At 48.6% G+C, this 15,603-nt stretch overlaps 3 protein-coding genes across 4 annotated transcripts in view; 1 reads left to right on the top strand and 2 right to left on the bottom strand.

The window, feature by feature from the left end:
* Nucleotides 1–1,853: 1,853 nt before the first annotated feature.
* Nucleotides 1,854–3,625, bottom strand: LOC124474956 (protein eva-1 homolog A-like). Of its 2 annotated transcripts, XM_047031426.1 has the most exons (4): nucleotides 3,517–3,565; nucleotides 2,682–2,831; nucleotides 2,511–2,636; nucleotides 1,854–2,083 (listed from the first exon to the last, which is right to left on the bottom strand). In XM_047031426.1, exons 1-4 carry the CDS (start codon nucleotides 3,560–3,562, stop codon nucleotides 1,971–1,973), a joined length of 435 nt encoding a protein of 144 aa, XP_046887382.1. In that variant the 5' UTR covers nucleotides 3,563–3,565; the 3' UTR covers nucleotides 1,854–1,970. The 2 variants fall into 2 exon arrangements, with proteins under 2 accessions (XP_046887382.1, XP_046887381.1); XM_047031425.1 differs by having other exon boundaries at nucleotides 2,511–2,831; nucleotides 3,517–3,625.
* A 5,510-nt stretch (nucleotides 3,626–9,135) lies between these two features.
* On the top strand, nucleotides 9,136–10,813 carry LOC124474743 (C-reactive protein-like). The gene is made up of 3 exons (XM_047031149.1): nucleotides 9,136–9,287; nucleotides 9,794–9,896; nucleotides 10,268–10,813. Exons 1-3 carry the CDS (start codon nucleotides 9,215–9,217, stop codon nucleotides 10,791–10,793), a joined length of 702 nt encoding a protein of 233 aa, XP_046887105.1. The 5' UTR covers nucleotides 9,136–9,214; the 3' UTR covers nucleotides 10,794–10,813.
* Nucleotides 10,814–11,662: 849 nt separating this feature from the next.
* The window catches only part of itsn2b (intersectin 2b), a 26,140-nt gene continuing 22,199 nt past the window's right edge, over nucleotides 11,663–15,603 (bottom strand). Inside the window, exons 30-35 of the mRNA XM_047031319.1 lie at nucleotides 15,545–15,600; nucleotides 14,940–15,058; nucleotides 14,744–14,826; nucleotides 13,751–13,834; nucleotides 13,270–13,443; nucleotides 11,663–13,072 (exon numbers count right to left, since the gene is read on the bottom strand). Coding sequence (XP_046887275.1) covers nucleotides 12,909–13,072; nucleotides 13,270–13,443; nucleotides 13,751–13,834; nucleotides 14,744–14,826; nucleotides 14,940–15,058; nucleotides 15,545–15,600 — 680 coding nt within the window. The 3' untranslated portion in view covers nucleotides 11,663–12,908. The remainder of the gene's footprint in view (nucleotides 13,073–13,269; nucleotides 13,444–13,750; nucleotides 13,835–14,743; nucleotides 14,827–14,939; nucleotides 15,059–15,544; nucleotides 15,601–15,603) is intronic.

The following is a 15,603-nucleotide window of genomic DNA, read 5'->3' as shown; positions in this document are numbered from 1 at the left end:
ATATCATGTTAACTCGATGGTAAAGTAGCTAGCGATAATGTAGGAAACGAGCTAGCCGGATGTAGTTCAAGGCCTTAAGTTCTAAACTGATCTGTTCTTGTTTACGTTTCAAAAAAGGTCTATAGTGGCCTCCTCTGTTTGCTGCCACCATCTCCTCCATCTTGTCCAGCAGCTCAGGGACCTGAGTGTCATCACCCCTGTTCTCATTGTTGAGGACATGATACCTGTTCCCACATTTCTCAACAAGCCACTGGAGGGCCTTCCCTTCTCTCTCAATGTGCCCCAGTAAAAAGGGTCTAAGGACGCCCCTGGCTAACATGATACACTTCCTGTTCATGGTAACATTCTAGGACTGAAACACTGAAATTAAGATTGTTTACCTGAAGCCATTGTTGATTCTCCTAATTTTGGGTTCGTTCTCTTTTTACTCCTGGAGAAAACGGAGTAGGCCTACAAGCAAGGTCAAAAAATATCCAACTTGCTAATAATCTTGCCAAGAATCTTGTAATGTGGGTATTGTTGCTGTTTTAAAATTAATTAATTAATATGGCCAACAATCAATTTGACTTCATTTACATTTACCCACACCACACAGCCTAAACCTAGGACGACGAGGGAAAGTTGTCTGCTAGTGAAGGAGGAAGTAGACCAAAGTTGTTTTTGAGGATAACTGTGGAAGTACAAGTGCCACGTCACAGCACCTGTACACAGGTGTAAAAAAAAAAAAGTGTTTGGATGAGCGCTTCAAATAACTTGAATAACTCGCGGCCATTAGCGTTGCATCCCTTTCACACATGTTGAGTTGGCACTTCATCTGGCAGGATATAAAAATCACTGCGTTGATGCTGTAATGATACTGGAAAACATCCCCAACAGTATTGTAACTGATACATTTTCAAGGCAAGTTTTGCCTTTTAAATCGACTTTGCTGAGATAATACCCTATGTCGATCTTTAAAAATGTGTTTGCAGAATATGTTAACGACAAATGGTTTACATTAAACTGTATCTCTTGTTAAAGAACTAGTTCCCCCTAGTATTACCTAGACCCCCCTTAGTATTAGCTAGACTTTGCTCCTTTTGTATAGTTAGTCCACATATTTAAGTTTCAACAGGGAGTGAACAGATGACAGGGAATTACATAGTAAGAAAAAGAAGAGAAAGAGATTTACAGTTCCCCTTTACTGACCAACCTTTTCAACATGAAAGGTTCAATCTTTAATAGAACAAGGAAAACTCACATTTAATGGAAACAAAATAGCGATACAATTTAATAAAGACAGATTAAGTAAATGCATTTTCAATTATACATGCCTTCCACAAGGGCTCGGTTCTAAGGGGGGTCTGAGGCGGGCACTGCCCCATGTCTAACTTGGTTTGTTGACATCTCTTGATGATAAGCCTCTTCCAGATGGTACTCACTCCTGTCTCTCCATAAACAAACATAGCCCATGTGAGAGACCCCGCCCTCACAGAGTGGAGTATACTATATGGGTGCCAGATGACTGAGTGGTTAGGGAATCAGGCTATTAATCAGAAGGTTGCCGATTCGATTCCCGGCCGTACAAAATGAGGTTGTGTCATTGGGCAAGGCACTTCACCCTACTTGCCCCGGGGTAATATCCCTGTAAGTCGCTCTGGATAAGAGCGTCTGCTAAATGACTAAATGTTAATGTAAATACTACATCATGTCTATCATTTATCACATAAATATCTCCCCATCTTGAACACAGCAAAACTCAGGCTCACTTCCGGCTCCATAGGCTTCCTCAGACTGCCTGATGGCCCTCCTGCCTCTGGAGGGCGCTGTTGACTCACACCAGACAGACTGTAACTGCTGTGAGAAGAAGGCAGCTGTGTCCTCTTAACCATGGGAAAAAGAGGCACACATAAACCACACACACACAGTCACAAATATGATAAAAAAACACACATACACACACCCCAACCCACACAGTCCTAGGCTGTCCCTCAGTAGTAGTGGTTGAGGCCGTGTGTGATGGTGTTCAGGTCAGGCTGTCCGTTGATCCAGATCTCTCGGAGGATCCTCTCTCTGTCCTCCAGCCTCTGCGCTCGCTCCAACTCTGCTGACCAAAGCAAGACAAGATGAAGGAACTCTGTTCAAATGTCGCAAATGCTCCAATGTCCCAATCTGTGTGTGTGTGTGTGTGTGTGTGTGTGTGTGTGTGTGTGTGTGTGTGTGTGTGTGTGTGTGTGTGTGTGTGTGTGTGAAAGCTTGTGTGTACTGATGCATGGATGTTTGTGTACTACTCGCTGATGCATTCCTGTGTGTTTATGTGTGTTGATGTGTTGTGTCAAACACACAAGAACACAACACACACGTGTGTATGCAGGTGTGCAGCTTGAAGTGAGCGAGAGCGATGGCTGTTAGGTTGTAAGATATTTAAGGACCATGAACAGAAGCAGAGCACCACCACGTCCCAGCACACTGCACATGGCCACCACAGGGTGTGTGTGTGAGTGTGTGTGTGAGTGAGTGTGTGTGATCACCTTCTGCCGACGTGAACACACTCGTGCGCACCAGCGTTCTCTCCGACTGCCTCCGTCTCCTTGACGACAGGTCGGCAGTGACGTCATCCAAGTCCCCCGACTGGCTGTCCTCGCCGGTCTCCGCCACTGCAGGGTGGTGTATGGGACAGTGGGAGTCGCCACGGTGATGACGAGGGCCACTGACGTCGTGGCGACGTCGCCTCCTGCCGCTGTAGTGACAGTCGGTCTGGCAGTGTACTTGGAAGACGAGGGCAAAGAGTGTGAGGAGGAGTCCCACACACACCCCGCTGACGAAGACCAGAGCTGCCCTCTCTGGATGGTCTGGGGGCCGGAGGATGTGGGGGGGGGGGGGGTAGAGAGAGAGAGAGATGGGGGGGTAGAGGATAAAAAGATATGGTGGGGCAACGAGTAGAGAGAGAGAGAGAGAGTAGAGAGAGAGAGATAGAGAGATGGGGAGTTGAGAGAGAGAGAGAGAGAGATAGAGAGAGATGGGGAGTAGAAAAAGAGAGAGAGAGAGAGAGAGAGATGGGGAGTAGAGAGAGAGCGAGAGAGAGATGGGGAGTAGAGAGAGAGAGAGAGAGAGAGATGGGGAGTAGAGAGAGAGAGAGAGATGGGGAGTAGAGAGAGAGAGAGAGAGAGAGATCGGGAGTAGAGAGAGAGAGATAGAAAGAGAGAGATGGGGAGTAGAGAGAGAGAGAGAGAGAGAGAGAGATGGGGAGTAGAGAGAGAGAGTGATGGGGAGTAGAGAGAGAGAGAGAGAGATGGGGGGTCGAGGATAAAGAGATATGGTGGGGGCGGCGAGGGGGGGTAGACACAGACAAAAACAGAGGGTGGGATAGAGAGAAGGGGAGTAGGGGGGTAGAGAGAGGATAGGATGGGGGGAGAAGGAGAGAGATGGGGGGAGACAGAGGGCAAAGATGATGAGAGAACACAAAATTAAAGAGCAGTAGTTGAACCGTAGAGCTTATAAAATACCACCTTCTTCCATTCTTGTTGCTTAGTTTACCTGCTAGAAAGGTGTAGGCTGCCAAGGCATTGCTTAGCAACGCCATCTCCTGGGAAACGACCTTCACTTCCATATTTGGGCTCGGAGTTCCAGTGGGCGGAACACTCATGATGTCACTGGGAATGTCTCTCTGACAGGTACTAAGGAGCAGGTTCCCTCCCTCCTACCCTCCTATATCCTCTCCTTCACCCTTCTTCCTCTTCCTCTCCCCTCTGTCCTCTCAGAGCAGCGGAGGGTGGTCCCTGTCTGTGGGGGTTAGGGTCGCACGACAGAGACAGAGACAAAGAGAAAGAGAGAGAGACAAAGAGAGAGTGAGAGAGACAGAGGGAGAGAGAGAGAGAAAGAAAGAGAGACAGAGAGAGAGAGAGAAGAGAGAGAGACAGAGGGTGAAAGAGAGAGATGACAGATGGCAAAAGAGATACAAGTGTTATGATAAATTATAGATATTTAATGAGGGTAGCCCTCACACACACCCCTCACACACTCAGACACACACACGCACATCTAAAACACAAGCACGCAGACGTTAATTCTCCCCTGGTTCTCCTAGGGCCTTGTGGTTGTACCATCAGTACGATGAGAACACGCCCTTTGGCTGAGAGTGACCCACTAACACTGGGTTACTCTTCAGTGCTGGAGGGCCTTGCTCACATCTCCACACACACACACACACACACACACACACACACACACACACACACACACACAGGTGCATAAACATACTTAGTGAATAGAAATGTGTATTTAGATAAGATGTGTTAGAAGCTGCTTGCTAGAGGTTTAGACAGAATGCCTCAGTATGAAAGTTAGAAACTGTTTGCATGGGATGTGGTAGAAAACGGTTTTCATAGAGAAACTACAGGGAGCTCTCGGTTTCTTACAACCTTGTTGAAGTAAACTGCTGGCAATAGAAGTACACGTGCCAACTGTTAGAAACTCGTGTCAACTCAAATTAGGAGAAACGTGTCCAGGTTTTCTGTGCACAGGAACAGATATAACTTATATGTTTTTAACTAAAATATAACCACTCTTTATTAACGGGGAAATAAGGTACTCCTTAACAGAGATATAAACTGTACTATTTTGTATAACAGTAATTAAATAAAAAGGTAAAAGACAGCCGTTGTCCGTCCTAAATTATAGAGACTATTACAGTAAGGTTCATATATATATAGGCCCAAGAAGACATAAGTCATAGCCCTCCTCCAGATCCAAGGGATACACCACGCCAAGACAAAGCTGAGGCTCCTGGGAAACCAGTGATTTAGACACATAGCATCGACGTGTCTACCTGGTGTCTGTATTGACGTGTGAAGGGTTGAGATTCACTGTATCAAACTGTTCAGACTACTTTCGTATAGGTCTAGTATTCTACGAAAACAAGGGAATAAGGGAACAAACCTTGAGGTTATAAGGAAATACGATGGGGATCTCCGTACCAAGGACTTAGCAACAGGAGACTCCGAGCATGACTGGGTTATAGGCGAGATAGTTCAAGGTTGATAGAACGATCATCACGACAACACGTCGAGGAAACGACGATTGTTCGACGATACACAAAACAATGATCAGTTCTGACATGCAAAGAGTTCCATGTCTCCACAGTGTTCAGTATGTAGAAGAGGTCCATGTGGTCTGTGTGTGTGTGTGTGTGTGTGTGTGCATGTTTGGAGAGAACATGTGTGTTTGTAGAGACCATCTGAGTGTGTGTGTGTGTGTGTGTATGCTGTTACTGAACATAACTAGACCACCACTGTCCGTACACTACGTAAAACATTTGGAACTTACTTTATTTTAAAATGTTCTATCTTCCCCCCTTTTCTTCCTCTATGACACTCATGCACTCACACATAAGCACAGTATATATCCTGTTGGGTCCTGTGTCTACAATCTGCAGCATTGTCTTTCTGAGACTGATTCATCCAGACAACCAGCCTTTACAGAGAGAGGGAGAGAGAGGGAGGGAGAGAGAGGGAGAGAGAGAGAAGACGAGGAGAGAGGGAGAGAGAGAGAGAGAGAGAGAGGGGGGGGGGGATGACGAGGGGAGAGATACACAGAAAATCAGAGATAAGATTGTGATAGAAAATGGAAGTCAGTGAGTCCGAGAAGCCCAGAAAAGAGTGTACTAAGACTATAAACACACTGGGAGAAAAGAAACATGGAGAAAGTGCAAGAATAAAGGAGCTCTAAAGATTTTTTATCATTTATCAGCAGATACAGGTCCCTCAAAACCCCCTCCAAAAAGATTCTAAGAAATACAGTGCATATATTTTTGTAATTGTATTTTTTTACACATAATTGGCTGTGATTAATTGAGTCCAGTCAGACAAGAGTCCAGTCGGACAAGAGTCTAGTCAGACAAGAGTCCAGTCGGACAAGAGTCTAATCAGACTGAAGCAAACGCTGAGAGGATTTCTGCTCCAGGTCCAGAGCACCTACCGTCATCACCGTCCATCTCCATGTCAAGCTGGTTCTGGAACATTCAGGTTTTCCTTCTCTCCCTCTCTCCTCTTCTTCTCTCTCTTCTCTCTCTCTCTACTCTTCTCCTTCTGTCTTTTCCTCTCCTCAAAGGTCATCCACAGGTCATCCACTCTTCACTGGAACGTCCACATAAGCTTCATGGTCATTCTTCATTGATAGGAACACTGCAACTCCATGAAGAAAGTCATGAATGCAATTTTCTTTTTTAACAAACTCCAGACTAGAATCAAGAGCATTGGTTGTGAGTTCTGGGGAGGTGTGTTGAGCAGATCATCTAGTGGTGTCTCTCTCTGCCCTGCCAGGTCTCCCAGCTCCAGAGCTTCAGTTTGTGCTCCTGGGGACTCCAGACCTGTAACGCTGGAGCATGATGAGAGACCGTCTGAGTCCTGCAGATCCACACACATTTGTGCGAGCGTGCACGCATGTGCACACAAGCACGCACACACTCACACACTTACCCTCCTTTCCCCCTCCCACTGAAAACACAGACCCGGGCAGAGAAGAGAGAGATGGAGAGGGAGGTGGAGAGAGAGATGGAGAGAGATGGAGAGAGAGGTGGAGAGATACGGGGGGATGTTGAAGAAGAGGGGTAGGGTAGGCAGAGATCATTCAACAAACAAAAACATCCATAATCATCCCTCTCATAGCTACTACTGTGTCTGGAGAAGAGGGGTGTGTGTGTGTGTGTGTATGTGTGTGTGCGAGCGTGTGTGTGTGGGTGTGTGTGTGTGCGTGTTCTCTCACTGCCAGTTTTGGTTGGTTTGTGTTTTGAGTCCCCTCGTTATTTTTTGAGTGTGTGTGTGTGTGTTACATAAGACGGTTGTTCATGCACAGTTGTTCTAATCTAATCATTCCCATGACTGAATCTGCAAAAGCTGAACCTCTATCTGTCTCCTCCTCTTATCCTCCCTTAATCTCTCTCTCTCTTTCTCTCTTTCTCTCTTTATATCAGTGTCTATCTCTATATATGTATATATATGCTCATGTGTCATTTTGTAATGGAGCATAGATCTACGTGATTCAGTCCAGTCTCCTTCCCTCCTCCAGCTCCAGAATCAGGCTCCAAGCAGGACAGAGGCCGACCAGGACCCGTGACTGTCAGGGCTGTTCCTCTGAGCTGCAGGGAGGACGGCGAGGAGAGGGCTGAGGAGAGGGGAGGAGAGGGGAGAGGGCTAAGGAGAGGACTGAGGAGAGGGCTGTAGAGGGCTGAGGAGAGGGCTGTAGAGGGCTGAGGAGAGGGGAGGAGAGGGCTGAGGAGAGGGGAGGAGAGGGCTGAGGAGAGGGGAGGAGAGGGCTGAGGAGAGGGGAGGAGAGGGCTGAGGAGAGGGGAGGAGAGGGGAGAAGGCTGAGGAGAGGGCTGTAGAGGGCTGAGGAGAGGGGAGGAGAGGGCTGAGGAGAGGGGAGGAGAGGGCTGAGGAGAGGGGAGGAGAGGGGAGAAGGCTGAGGAGAAGACTGAGGAGAGGGGAAAGGAGAGGAGAGGGCTGAGGAGAGGGGAGGAGAGAGGAGAGGGCTGAGGAGAGGGGAGGAGAGGGGAGGAGAGGGGAGGAGAGGGCTGAGGAGAGGGCTGAGGAGAGGGCTGAGGAGAGGGGAGGAGAGGGCTGAGGAGAGGGGAGGAGAGGGGAGGAGAGGGGAGGAGAGGGCTGAGGAGAGGGGAGGAGAGGGGAGGAGAGGGGAGGAGAGGGGAGGAGAGGGCTGAGGAGAGGGCTGAGGAGAGGGGAGGAGAGGGCTGAGGAGAGGGGAGGAGAGGGGAGGAGAGGGGAGGAGAGGGCTGAGGAGAGGGCTGAGGAGAGGGGAGTAGAGGGCTAAGGAGAGGGGAGGAGGCCACTCCAGAGTATTGAGACACAGCCCTCACCCCTGGAGGCCTGTGAGACCGCAGACTTTCTCCCAGCACACAGACAGAGACGCCTCCATGCACACACACACACACACACACACACACACACACACACACACACACACAGTCATCCCATTTCGTACACAACAGGCACACACACACACGCATGCACGTGTGGATGCACTTGTGAGTGTGCCTGAGGGAGGGTTGATGATGAGTGTGGGATATGTCCGTGACATAAGTTTGTGATATAAAGTGAATGATGTCACACACACGTGTGGCACACACCAAAAAGTGCCCTGCAGTGTCTTCCACGACCTCCGTAACCGCTAGATCATGTGACCGTGTGATCATGTGACCATCGTACTGTCAGCGAAGTGAAGAACTGCTGGTCTGGCTCCTTTCAAGTCCTCTTTCAGCTGCTTTTCCTGGAGAACTAAACCCTGACACTTCCTGTTTTGTCCCAGGGTTTACTGTCCATCACACACACACACACACACACACACACACACACACACACACACACACACACACACACACACACACACACAGAGTGTACTGTCCATCACACACACACACAACTGTCCTGCTCCATCTCCAGGGGAGCCGATAGTCAGTCCAGAGGTAACTGAGCTCCTAACGAGACATTTACAGACCCGCCAACCCCCTGTTCAGCTGATACTTCTGTTTCATTACACACACACACTGTTCAGCTGATACTTCTGTTTCATTACACACACACTGTTCAGCTGATACTTCTGTTTCATTACACACACACACACTGTTCAGCTGATACTTCTGTTTCATTACACACACACACTGTTCAGCTGATACTTCTGTTTCATTACACACACACACTGTTCAGCTGATACTTCTGTTTCATTACACACACACACTGTTCAGCTGATACTTCTGTTTCATTACACACACACACTGTTCAGCTGATACTTCTGTTTCATTACACACACACACTGTTCAGCTGATACTTCTGTTTCATTACACACACACACTGTTCAGCTGATACTTCTGTTTCATTACACACACACACTGTTCAGCTGATACTTCTGTTTCATTACACACACACACTGTTCAGCTGATACTTCTGTTTCATTACACACACACACTGTTCAGCTGATACTTCTGTTTCATTACACACACACACTGTTCAGCTGATACTTCTGTTTCATTACACACACACACTGTTCAGCTGATACTTCTGTTTCATTACACACACACACTGTTCAGCTGATACTTCTGTTTCATTACACACACACCACACGCACACACATGCACACACACAAGTATAAAAAGGACATCAGAGGTAAGATTGGGATACCATATCTCAAACTACATTCTGTATAGCAGCAATACAGTATTTCAACAATGTCGCCCGGTCAGGTGGAGAGACTGTTCCTGGTGGTCGTCATGACGACTGTGTGCTGGTCCGCTTCTCAGGGTGAGAGTTCTGACTGTGTTCTTCCTTCATACTCGTTACACGTTATTTATGAAATGATTTTTTCCAAAGCAACATACAAATAGTTAAACCGGTGCGAGTTGGTTTGGATTTAGTTTGTTATAAGTCAAGATACGTCAAAATGTCTGGATCTCCTATATGAATTGTAAAGGATGGATGTTATTAGGGTGTTTGATGGTGTGATTCATATCAACCGTCTCTCACTGGTCCTCTGGACGCTGCTTCCATTTCCTTTTCTCTGTTTTGGCCACTCTGTCCTTGTCTTCTCTGAAGGCCTCCATGCTAATCTGTGGGCACTTGTGACTGTTAGGAAAGAAAACCTAAAAACCTATTTGATCCATACTGTGGCAGTGATCTACATTTGTTCATGCATTTTTTGATTCCAAGTTAGACATTGTATATATCCTACTGTAAATATGGCACAGATTTAGTTGAATAATGTCACGTTTCAGACAGCTGCGTTATAATGATGTTCGCCTTCTCTGCAGATCTGAGTGATAAGATGTTCACCTTCCCAGCTGAGTCAGACTCTGCCTACGCTAAGCTCATTCCAACCAAGAAGATATCTGCTTCTGTCACCGTGTGTCTCAGGTAGTAATGTTTTCATTTAGCTCTTTTATCCAAAACAACACACAGCACAGAGGAGGGACAACTTGAACATGTGACCTCTTGATTGTAGTGAGGTGCTCTAACCACTGAGCTACACCCTTCTCCCATGTGTCTATGCATTTCATTTACATTGAGTCATTTAGCAGACACTCTTATCCAGAGCGAGTTGCAGTAAAGCACAGGGACATTCCCCCCAAGGCAAGTAAGGTGAAGTGCCTTGCCCAAGGACACAACATCATGTGGCACGGCCAGGAATTGAACCAGCAACCCTCTGATCAATAGCCCAATTCCCTAACCGCTCAGCCATCTGAACCCCACACGTGTCAACGGGTGTGCGCATCCATCTCCTCCAGGTATTTCACTGACCAGAGGAAGATCCAGTCCCTGTTCTCCATGGCAACGCCCTCCCACCACAACGACATCCTGCTCTTCAAAGAGAAGCCTCTGGGCTCCGTGTCCTTCTGGATCAGGGACGTGGGCCTGGTCTTCAACGAGCTGCCTGACCTTCTCAACACCTGGTCCTCCGTGTGTGGCACCTGGGACTCTGCCAGCGGGCTGAGCCAGCTGTGGGTCAACGGCAAGGCCAGCTCGCGCAGGCAGAGCTACAGCGGCGCGGGACTGGACGGGAGCCCCGTCATCCTGCTGGGGCAGGAGCAGGACTCGCACGGGGGGGGGTTCAGCAGGGAGCAGGCCTTCGTGGGCAGCGTCAGCGACGTCCACATGTGGGACTACGTCCTGTCGCCCTGCGAGATCCGCAGGTTCACTGCCGACCTCAACTACACGCCCGGAAACGTGCTCAACTGGAGGGGCCTGAGCTACACCCTGACGGGGAGGGTGGTGGTGGAGGAGAGGCTGCAGGACCAGCAGTGTCAGGGTTAGGGAGGGAGGCTGGTGGAGGAGAGGCTGCAGGACCAGCAGTATCGGGTCCAGGGAGGGAGGCTGGTGGTGGTGGAGGAGAGGGTGTGTAGATTGAGGGGAGGGAGGCTGGTGGTGGAGGAGAGGGTGTGTAAATTGAGGGGAGGGAGGGTGGTGGTGGAGGAGAGGGTGTGTAGATTGAGGGGAGGGTGGTGGTGGTGGTGGAGAGGGACAGACTGGTCAGCAAGGCGGTGACTGTTGTGAAGATACAGATGCGGGGGTCAAGCTCTTGGCCATCGTGGGCGGTGTCGGTCATCCCCTCCGCCGTGTCCTGGCAGGACAGCTCAGCAGCGTCAGTAGCAGCAGCTCAGCACCCTATGTTCTACGTTTTGCACTGCATCTTATCTACTCTGTACATGGCCATGTTGTGTTGTGTGTTTGTATTGTAACGTGTTCTGTACATATTGTCTGTGGTTGTTGTTGGTATGAGGGCTGTGAGAGATACCTGAATTTCCCCACGGGATTAATAAAGTATATCAACCTATCTAGAGTGAGGGGAGGGAGGGTGGTGGAGGAGGAGGAGGAGAGGGAGAGAGTGTAGAGTGAGGGGAGGGAGAGTGGTGGAGATGAAGCAGGGTGGAAAATAAAGAATGAGGAGAGAGGAGTGTGGCGAAGGGGAGAATGAGGTGAGGGAGGTGGAGAGGGAGAGAGCAGGATGTGCAGAGAGACAAGATAATGAGTCAAGAAAGGAGAGAATGAGAGTGAGGGAGAAAAGGAAAAAGGAAGACAGAGGTGGAGATAAAGAGGAGGGGGAATACAGTATATCAATATTCTATTAAAATCATTTCTTCTGTTTTTGAGAAACCTTTTGTTCAGTGCACACATACACAAGATTGATTTGAATACCTTTTATTATCCTTATAGAACCCTGATTGGAGGAGTTTCATACAAGACGACTGTGAACATAGGAGCTGACTGATTTTAAACAGACGACACAGGGGCCAACTAACATATCAACCAATGTCAAAGTAAAATAAACTAAAAGTTAAAACATCAAATAGTTTTCTGAAATACATGAACTAAAGAGTTGCAGCTGGACAAATACACAGAAGAAGTGTTGAAGGAGGATTGTGGAGTGGAATTTCAGCTGCTAAAACATGAGGTTTTGTCACAAGCACTGACGTGATCCCACCATCAACACGCACGCACACATCACAACACCTGTGTAACTGGTCGGCATTAACCTCAGAATAGTCATGTACGCATAAATACAAAATAAATAAACTCCTACAGCACCTGCCATGAGCAGCCAGGACACCAGGGGGCAGTACAGGCAGTATCAGGCAGTATCAGCAGAGTCACTGGTCTGATATGACACTGGGGCCCTGTGGAGAGGGGAACTGCCTTCACACCTCTCCAGTCCTGGAAGGTCAGAGGTCAACCCGAGGGAAGGAAGACTAGACTTTCTAGAGTTGAAAATGGCAATTAGAACTAAAGGAGAACCCCAACCAACCAACCTCCTCCACCCCACCTCCACCCTCAACACCACACCCACTTCGGTTTACAGTGCTATTTCAACCGTCGGATGAGATTACATTAAAAAAGACACAAAAAATGAGAGTTTTATGACAATAAAAGGAACTGAAACTTGGTGGTATTTGTTACTGGTGCTAGTAGACTGACGTAATAAACAACAACAAATGCAAACAGCTATTCAATTATTATTATAAACTATTTTCCCAAGGTGATTTGGTTACAACCGTCCATGTAGAGCCCTATGTGAAGGCCTTCCTCAACCAGGAACCACTTCCTGCTTCCTGTTTCCTGCTTCCTGCTCCAGAACAACTCTGCTCTCCAGCTTCCTGTCTCAGGCACTGGGAATCCCACCAGAGGCAGATGTCTACTGCATACCTTATCATAAGAGGTCTGAATGTGCAGTACTATAGACACAGAAGAAGAAAGAATGTAGAAATCCTGAGATATCCTCACATCACATCCAGTGGTTAACTAAGACTCTCTCCCCAAACTTAGACTCGTTCCTGAAACCAAGACTTCGTCCTCAAGACTCTCCAGGACGTCGGTAGCCCTCTGTGACATCATCAGGTGAGTGAAGCCCCTGGCGGTGGGCGAGGCCCGCCCCTACTTGGGCGCGGCCGTCTTGCTGGGGAAGAGCTGCAGGTCGAGACGGACCCAGACCTCGCCGGTGGCCACCTCGTGGAGGAGGAGACGGCGGGTCGCCGCACCCTTGTTCTCCAGCTCCTTCTTTATGGTCGCCACGGGAACCTCTGTACGACCCAGGAAGTCTGAGAAGGGGAGACGAGAGAGAGGGAGAGAGACAGAGAAGGAGAGGATGAGAGAGAGATAGAGAGAGAAAGAAAGAGAGAGAGTAATTAGCCCTAACGTTGACCAGATGCTGCGTGTCAACTGGTTATTTGAACGCCCATCGGAGTGTTGAAGACAGTCATCCGACTAACAGAAACATTCTACACAGCTGACAGACCGTCGGGGGAGAACTGATCCCTCTCGAAGATGGTGATGCAGAGCACGTCCTGGTACAGGTCTCGGATGTGGAACTGACAGTTGAAGTTCCACTTGGGGTTCAGGGTGTCTGTCAGGGTTCTTGAGGTGTAGATCTGGGCTCCCATGGTGACCTCACAGTACGGGTTACTCTTCCCTGGGAGGGTGGGAGGGAGGGAGGGAGGGAAGGAGGGAGGGAAGGAGAGAGGGAGGGAAGGAGAGAGGGAGGGAGGGAGGGAGGGAGGGAAGGAGAGAGGGAGGGAGGGAGGGAGGGAGGGAGGGAGAGAGGGAGAGAGGGAGGGAGGGAAGGAGAGAGGGAGGGAAGGAGAGAGGGAGGGAGGGAGGGAGAGAGGGAGGGAAGGAGAGAGGGAGTTAGACTGTGTACTGCGTGCACTGCATAATGTGTGTGTGTCTATATGTATATGTAAAGTGTGTAAGTGCATATGTATAGGTGTGTGTGTCACCATTGGCTTTGCAGGACTTCAGCTCGGTGGCCTCCAGGATGGTGACGAGCAGACGGCCAATCCCACTGGCCTTCATAGAGCGAGCTGGAGAAACAGGCAGTGACACATCAACACTCTGGCCTTCATAGAGCGAGCTGGAGAAACAGGCAGTGACACATCAACACTCTGGCCTTCATAGAGCGAGCTGGAGAAACAGGCAGTAACACATCAACACTCTGGCCTTCATAGAGCGAGCTGGAGAAACAGGCAGTAACACATCAACACTCTGGCCTTCATAGAGCGAGCTGGAGAAACAGGCAGTAACACATCAACACTCTGGCCTTCATAGAGCGAGCTGGAGAAACAGGCAGTAACACATCAACACTCTGGCCTTCATAGAGCGAGCTGGAGAAACAGGCAGTAACACATCAACACTCTGGCCTTCATAGAGCGAGCTGGAGAAACAGGCAGTAACACATCAACACTCTGGCCTTCATAGAGCGAGCTGGAGAAACAGGCAGTAACACATCAACACTCTGGCCTTCATAGAGCGAGTTGGAGAAACAGGCAGTAACACATCAACACTCTGGCCTTCATAGAGCGAGCTGGAGAAACAGGCAGTAACACATCAACACTCTGGCCTTCATAGAGCGAGCTGGAGAAACAGGCAGTAACACATCAACACTCTGGCCTGTAGACCAGTCACACCAGTCCCAGGATAGTAACAAGAAGAAACACTACTATGGATGGACTATTGACTTTAGACCAGTCGGTCAGCCAGTGAAACAGTCAGACCAGTCGGTCAGACAGTGAAACAGTCGGACCAGTCGGTCAGACAGTGAAACAGTCGGACCAGTGGGTCAGAGAGTGAAACAGTCATTTAGACCAGTCAGTCAGCCAGTGAAACAGTCATTTAGACGGGTCAGTCAGACAGTGAAACAGTCATTTAGACCGGTCAGTCAGCCAGTGAAACAGTCAGCCAGTGCAGCTGAGCAGGAGAGTGGGGCAGCTGACCTTGGTACGCCTTCTCTCTCTTCTTCTTCTCTGTCTCGATGAAGTCCTCCGACGCTGCCTTGATCTTCTGCACCCAGGCCGTCCTGACGAGCACACACACACACAGGATGACCAAAGATGAAAGAATCAGAGCGTATATACTGTACTGTGTAGCCACCGTTATGATAACCTCTCTCTGTGTGTGTGTGTGTGTTACCTCTCGTTGATGTTCTCTGTTTTGAGGACGTAGACTCTGTCGATGTGAGAGATGTGGAAGACGGGCTCGTCACTGGACGGGTCAGGAAGTTTCACTAGAACCTCATTCAGAAACACCGGCTGTAGAGAGACAACACCCTGTCAGAGCTACATAAGGCTGTCATAGAGCTACATACGGCTGTCATAGACCACATAAGGCTGTCATAAAGCTACATACGGCTGTCATAGACCTACATACTAAATAATAATAATAAAACAAATCACAGACTGACATAAGACAAGTGTGTGTGCATGAGTGTGTGTATGTGTGAGAGTTAGTGTATGTGTGAGAGTTAGTGTGTGTGAGTGAGTTAGTGTGTGTAAGTTAGTGTGTGTGAGTGAGTTAGTGTGTGTAAGTTAGTGTGTGTGAGTTAGTGTGTGTGAGTTAGTGTGTGTAAGTTAGTGTGTGTAAGTTAGTGTGTGTGAGTGAGTTAGTGTGTGTAAGTTAGTTAGTGTGTAAGTTAGTGTGTGTGTGTAAGTTAGTTAGTGTGTGTGAGTTAGTGTGTGTGAGTTAGTGTGTGTGAGTTAGTGTGTGTGAGTGAGTTAGTGTGTGAGAGTGTCCCTCACCGGCTTGTACATCTTGAGCTGGATGTTGTTCTTGTAGCTGAACAGCTTGTCGGGTCCCG

This window comes from Hypomesus transpacificus, chromosome 12 (assembly GCF_021917145.1).
Source record: "Hypomesus transpacificus isolate Combined female chromosome 12, fHypTra1, whole genome shotgun sequence".
Taxonomy (NCBI): Eukaryota; Metazoa; Chordata; class Actinopteri; order Osmeriformes; family Osmeridae; genus Hypomesus; species Hypomesus transpacificus.
The sequence above is the reverse complement of the archived record's forward strand: the minus strand, read 5'-3'. Positions and strand labels throughout refer to the sequence as shown.

What these genes read in the sequence shown, in the direction of transcription:
- LOC124474956 (XM_047031425.1), bottom strand. Translation starts at nt 3,625, where the DNA reads ATGAGTGTTCCGCCCACTGGAACTCCGAGCCCAAATATGGAAGTGAAG. An exon ending in AGCCTACACCTTTCTAGCAG is followed by an intron (nt 2,832 to 3,516) that starts GTAAACTAAGCA and finishes TCCGGCCCCCAG; the next exon opens with ACCATCCAGAGAGGGCAGCT. An exon ending in TGTGTTCACGTCGGCAGAAG is followed by an intron (nt 2,084 to 2,510) that starts GTGATCACACAC and finishes TTTGGTCAGCAG; the next exon opens with AGTTGGAGCGAGCGCAGAGG.
- LOC124474743 (XM_047031149.1), top strand. Translation starts at nt 9,215, where the DNA reads ATGTCGCCCGGTCAGGTGGAGAGACTGTTCCTGGTGGTCGTCATGACG. An exon ending in GTGCTGGTCCGCTTCTCAGG is followed by an intron (nt 9,288 to 9,793) that starts GTGAGAGTTCTG and finishes CCTTCTCTGCAG; the next exon opens with ATCTGAGTGATAAGATGTTC. An exon ending in TCTGTCACCGTGTGTCTCAG is followed by an intron (nt 9,897 to 10,267) that starts GTAGTAATGTTT and finishes CATCTCCTCCAG; the next exon opens with GTATTTCACTGACCAGAGGA.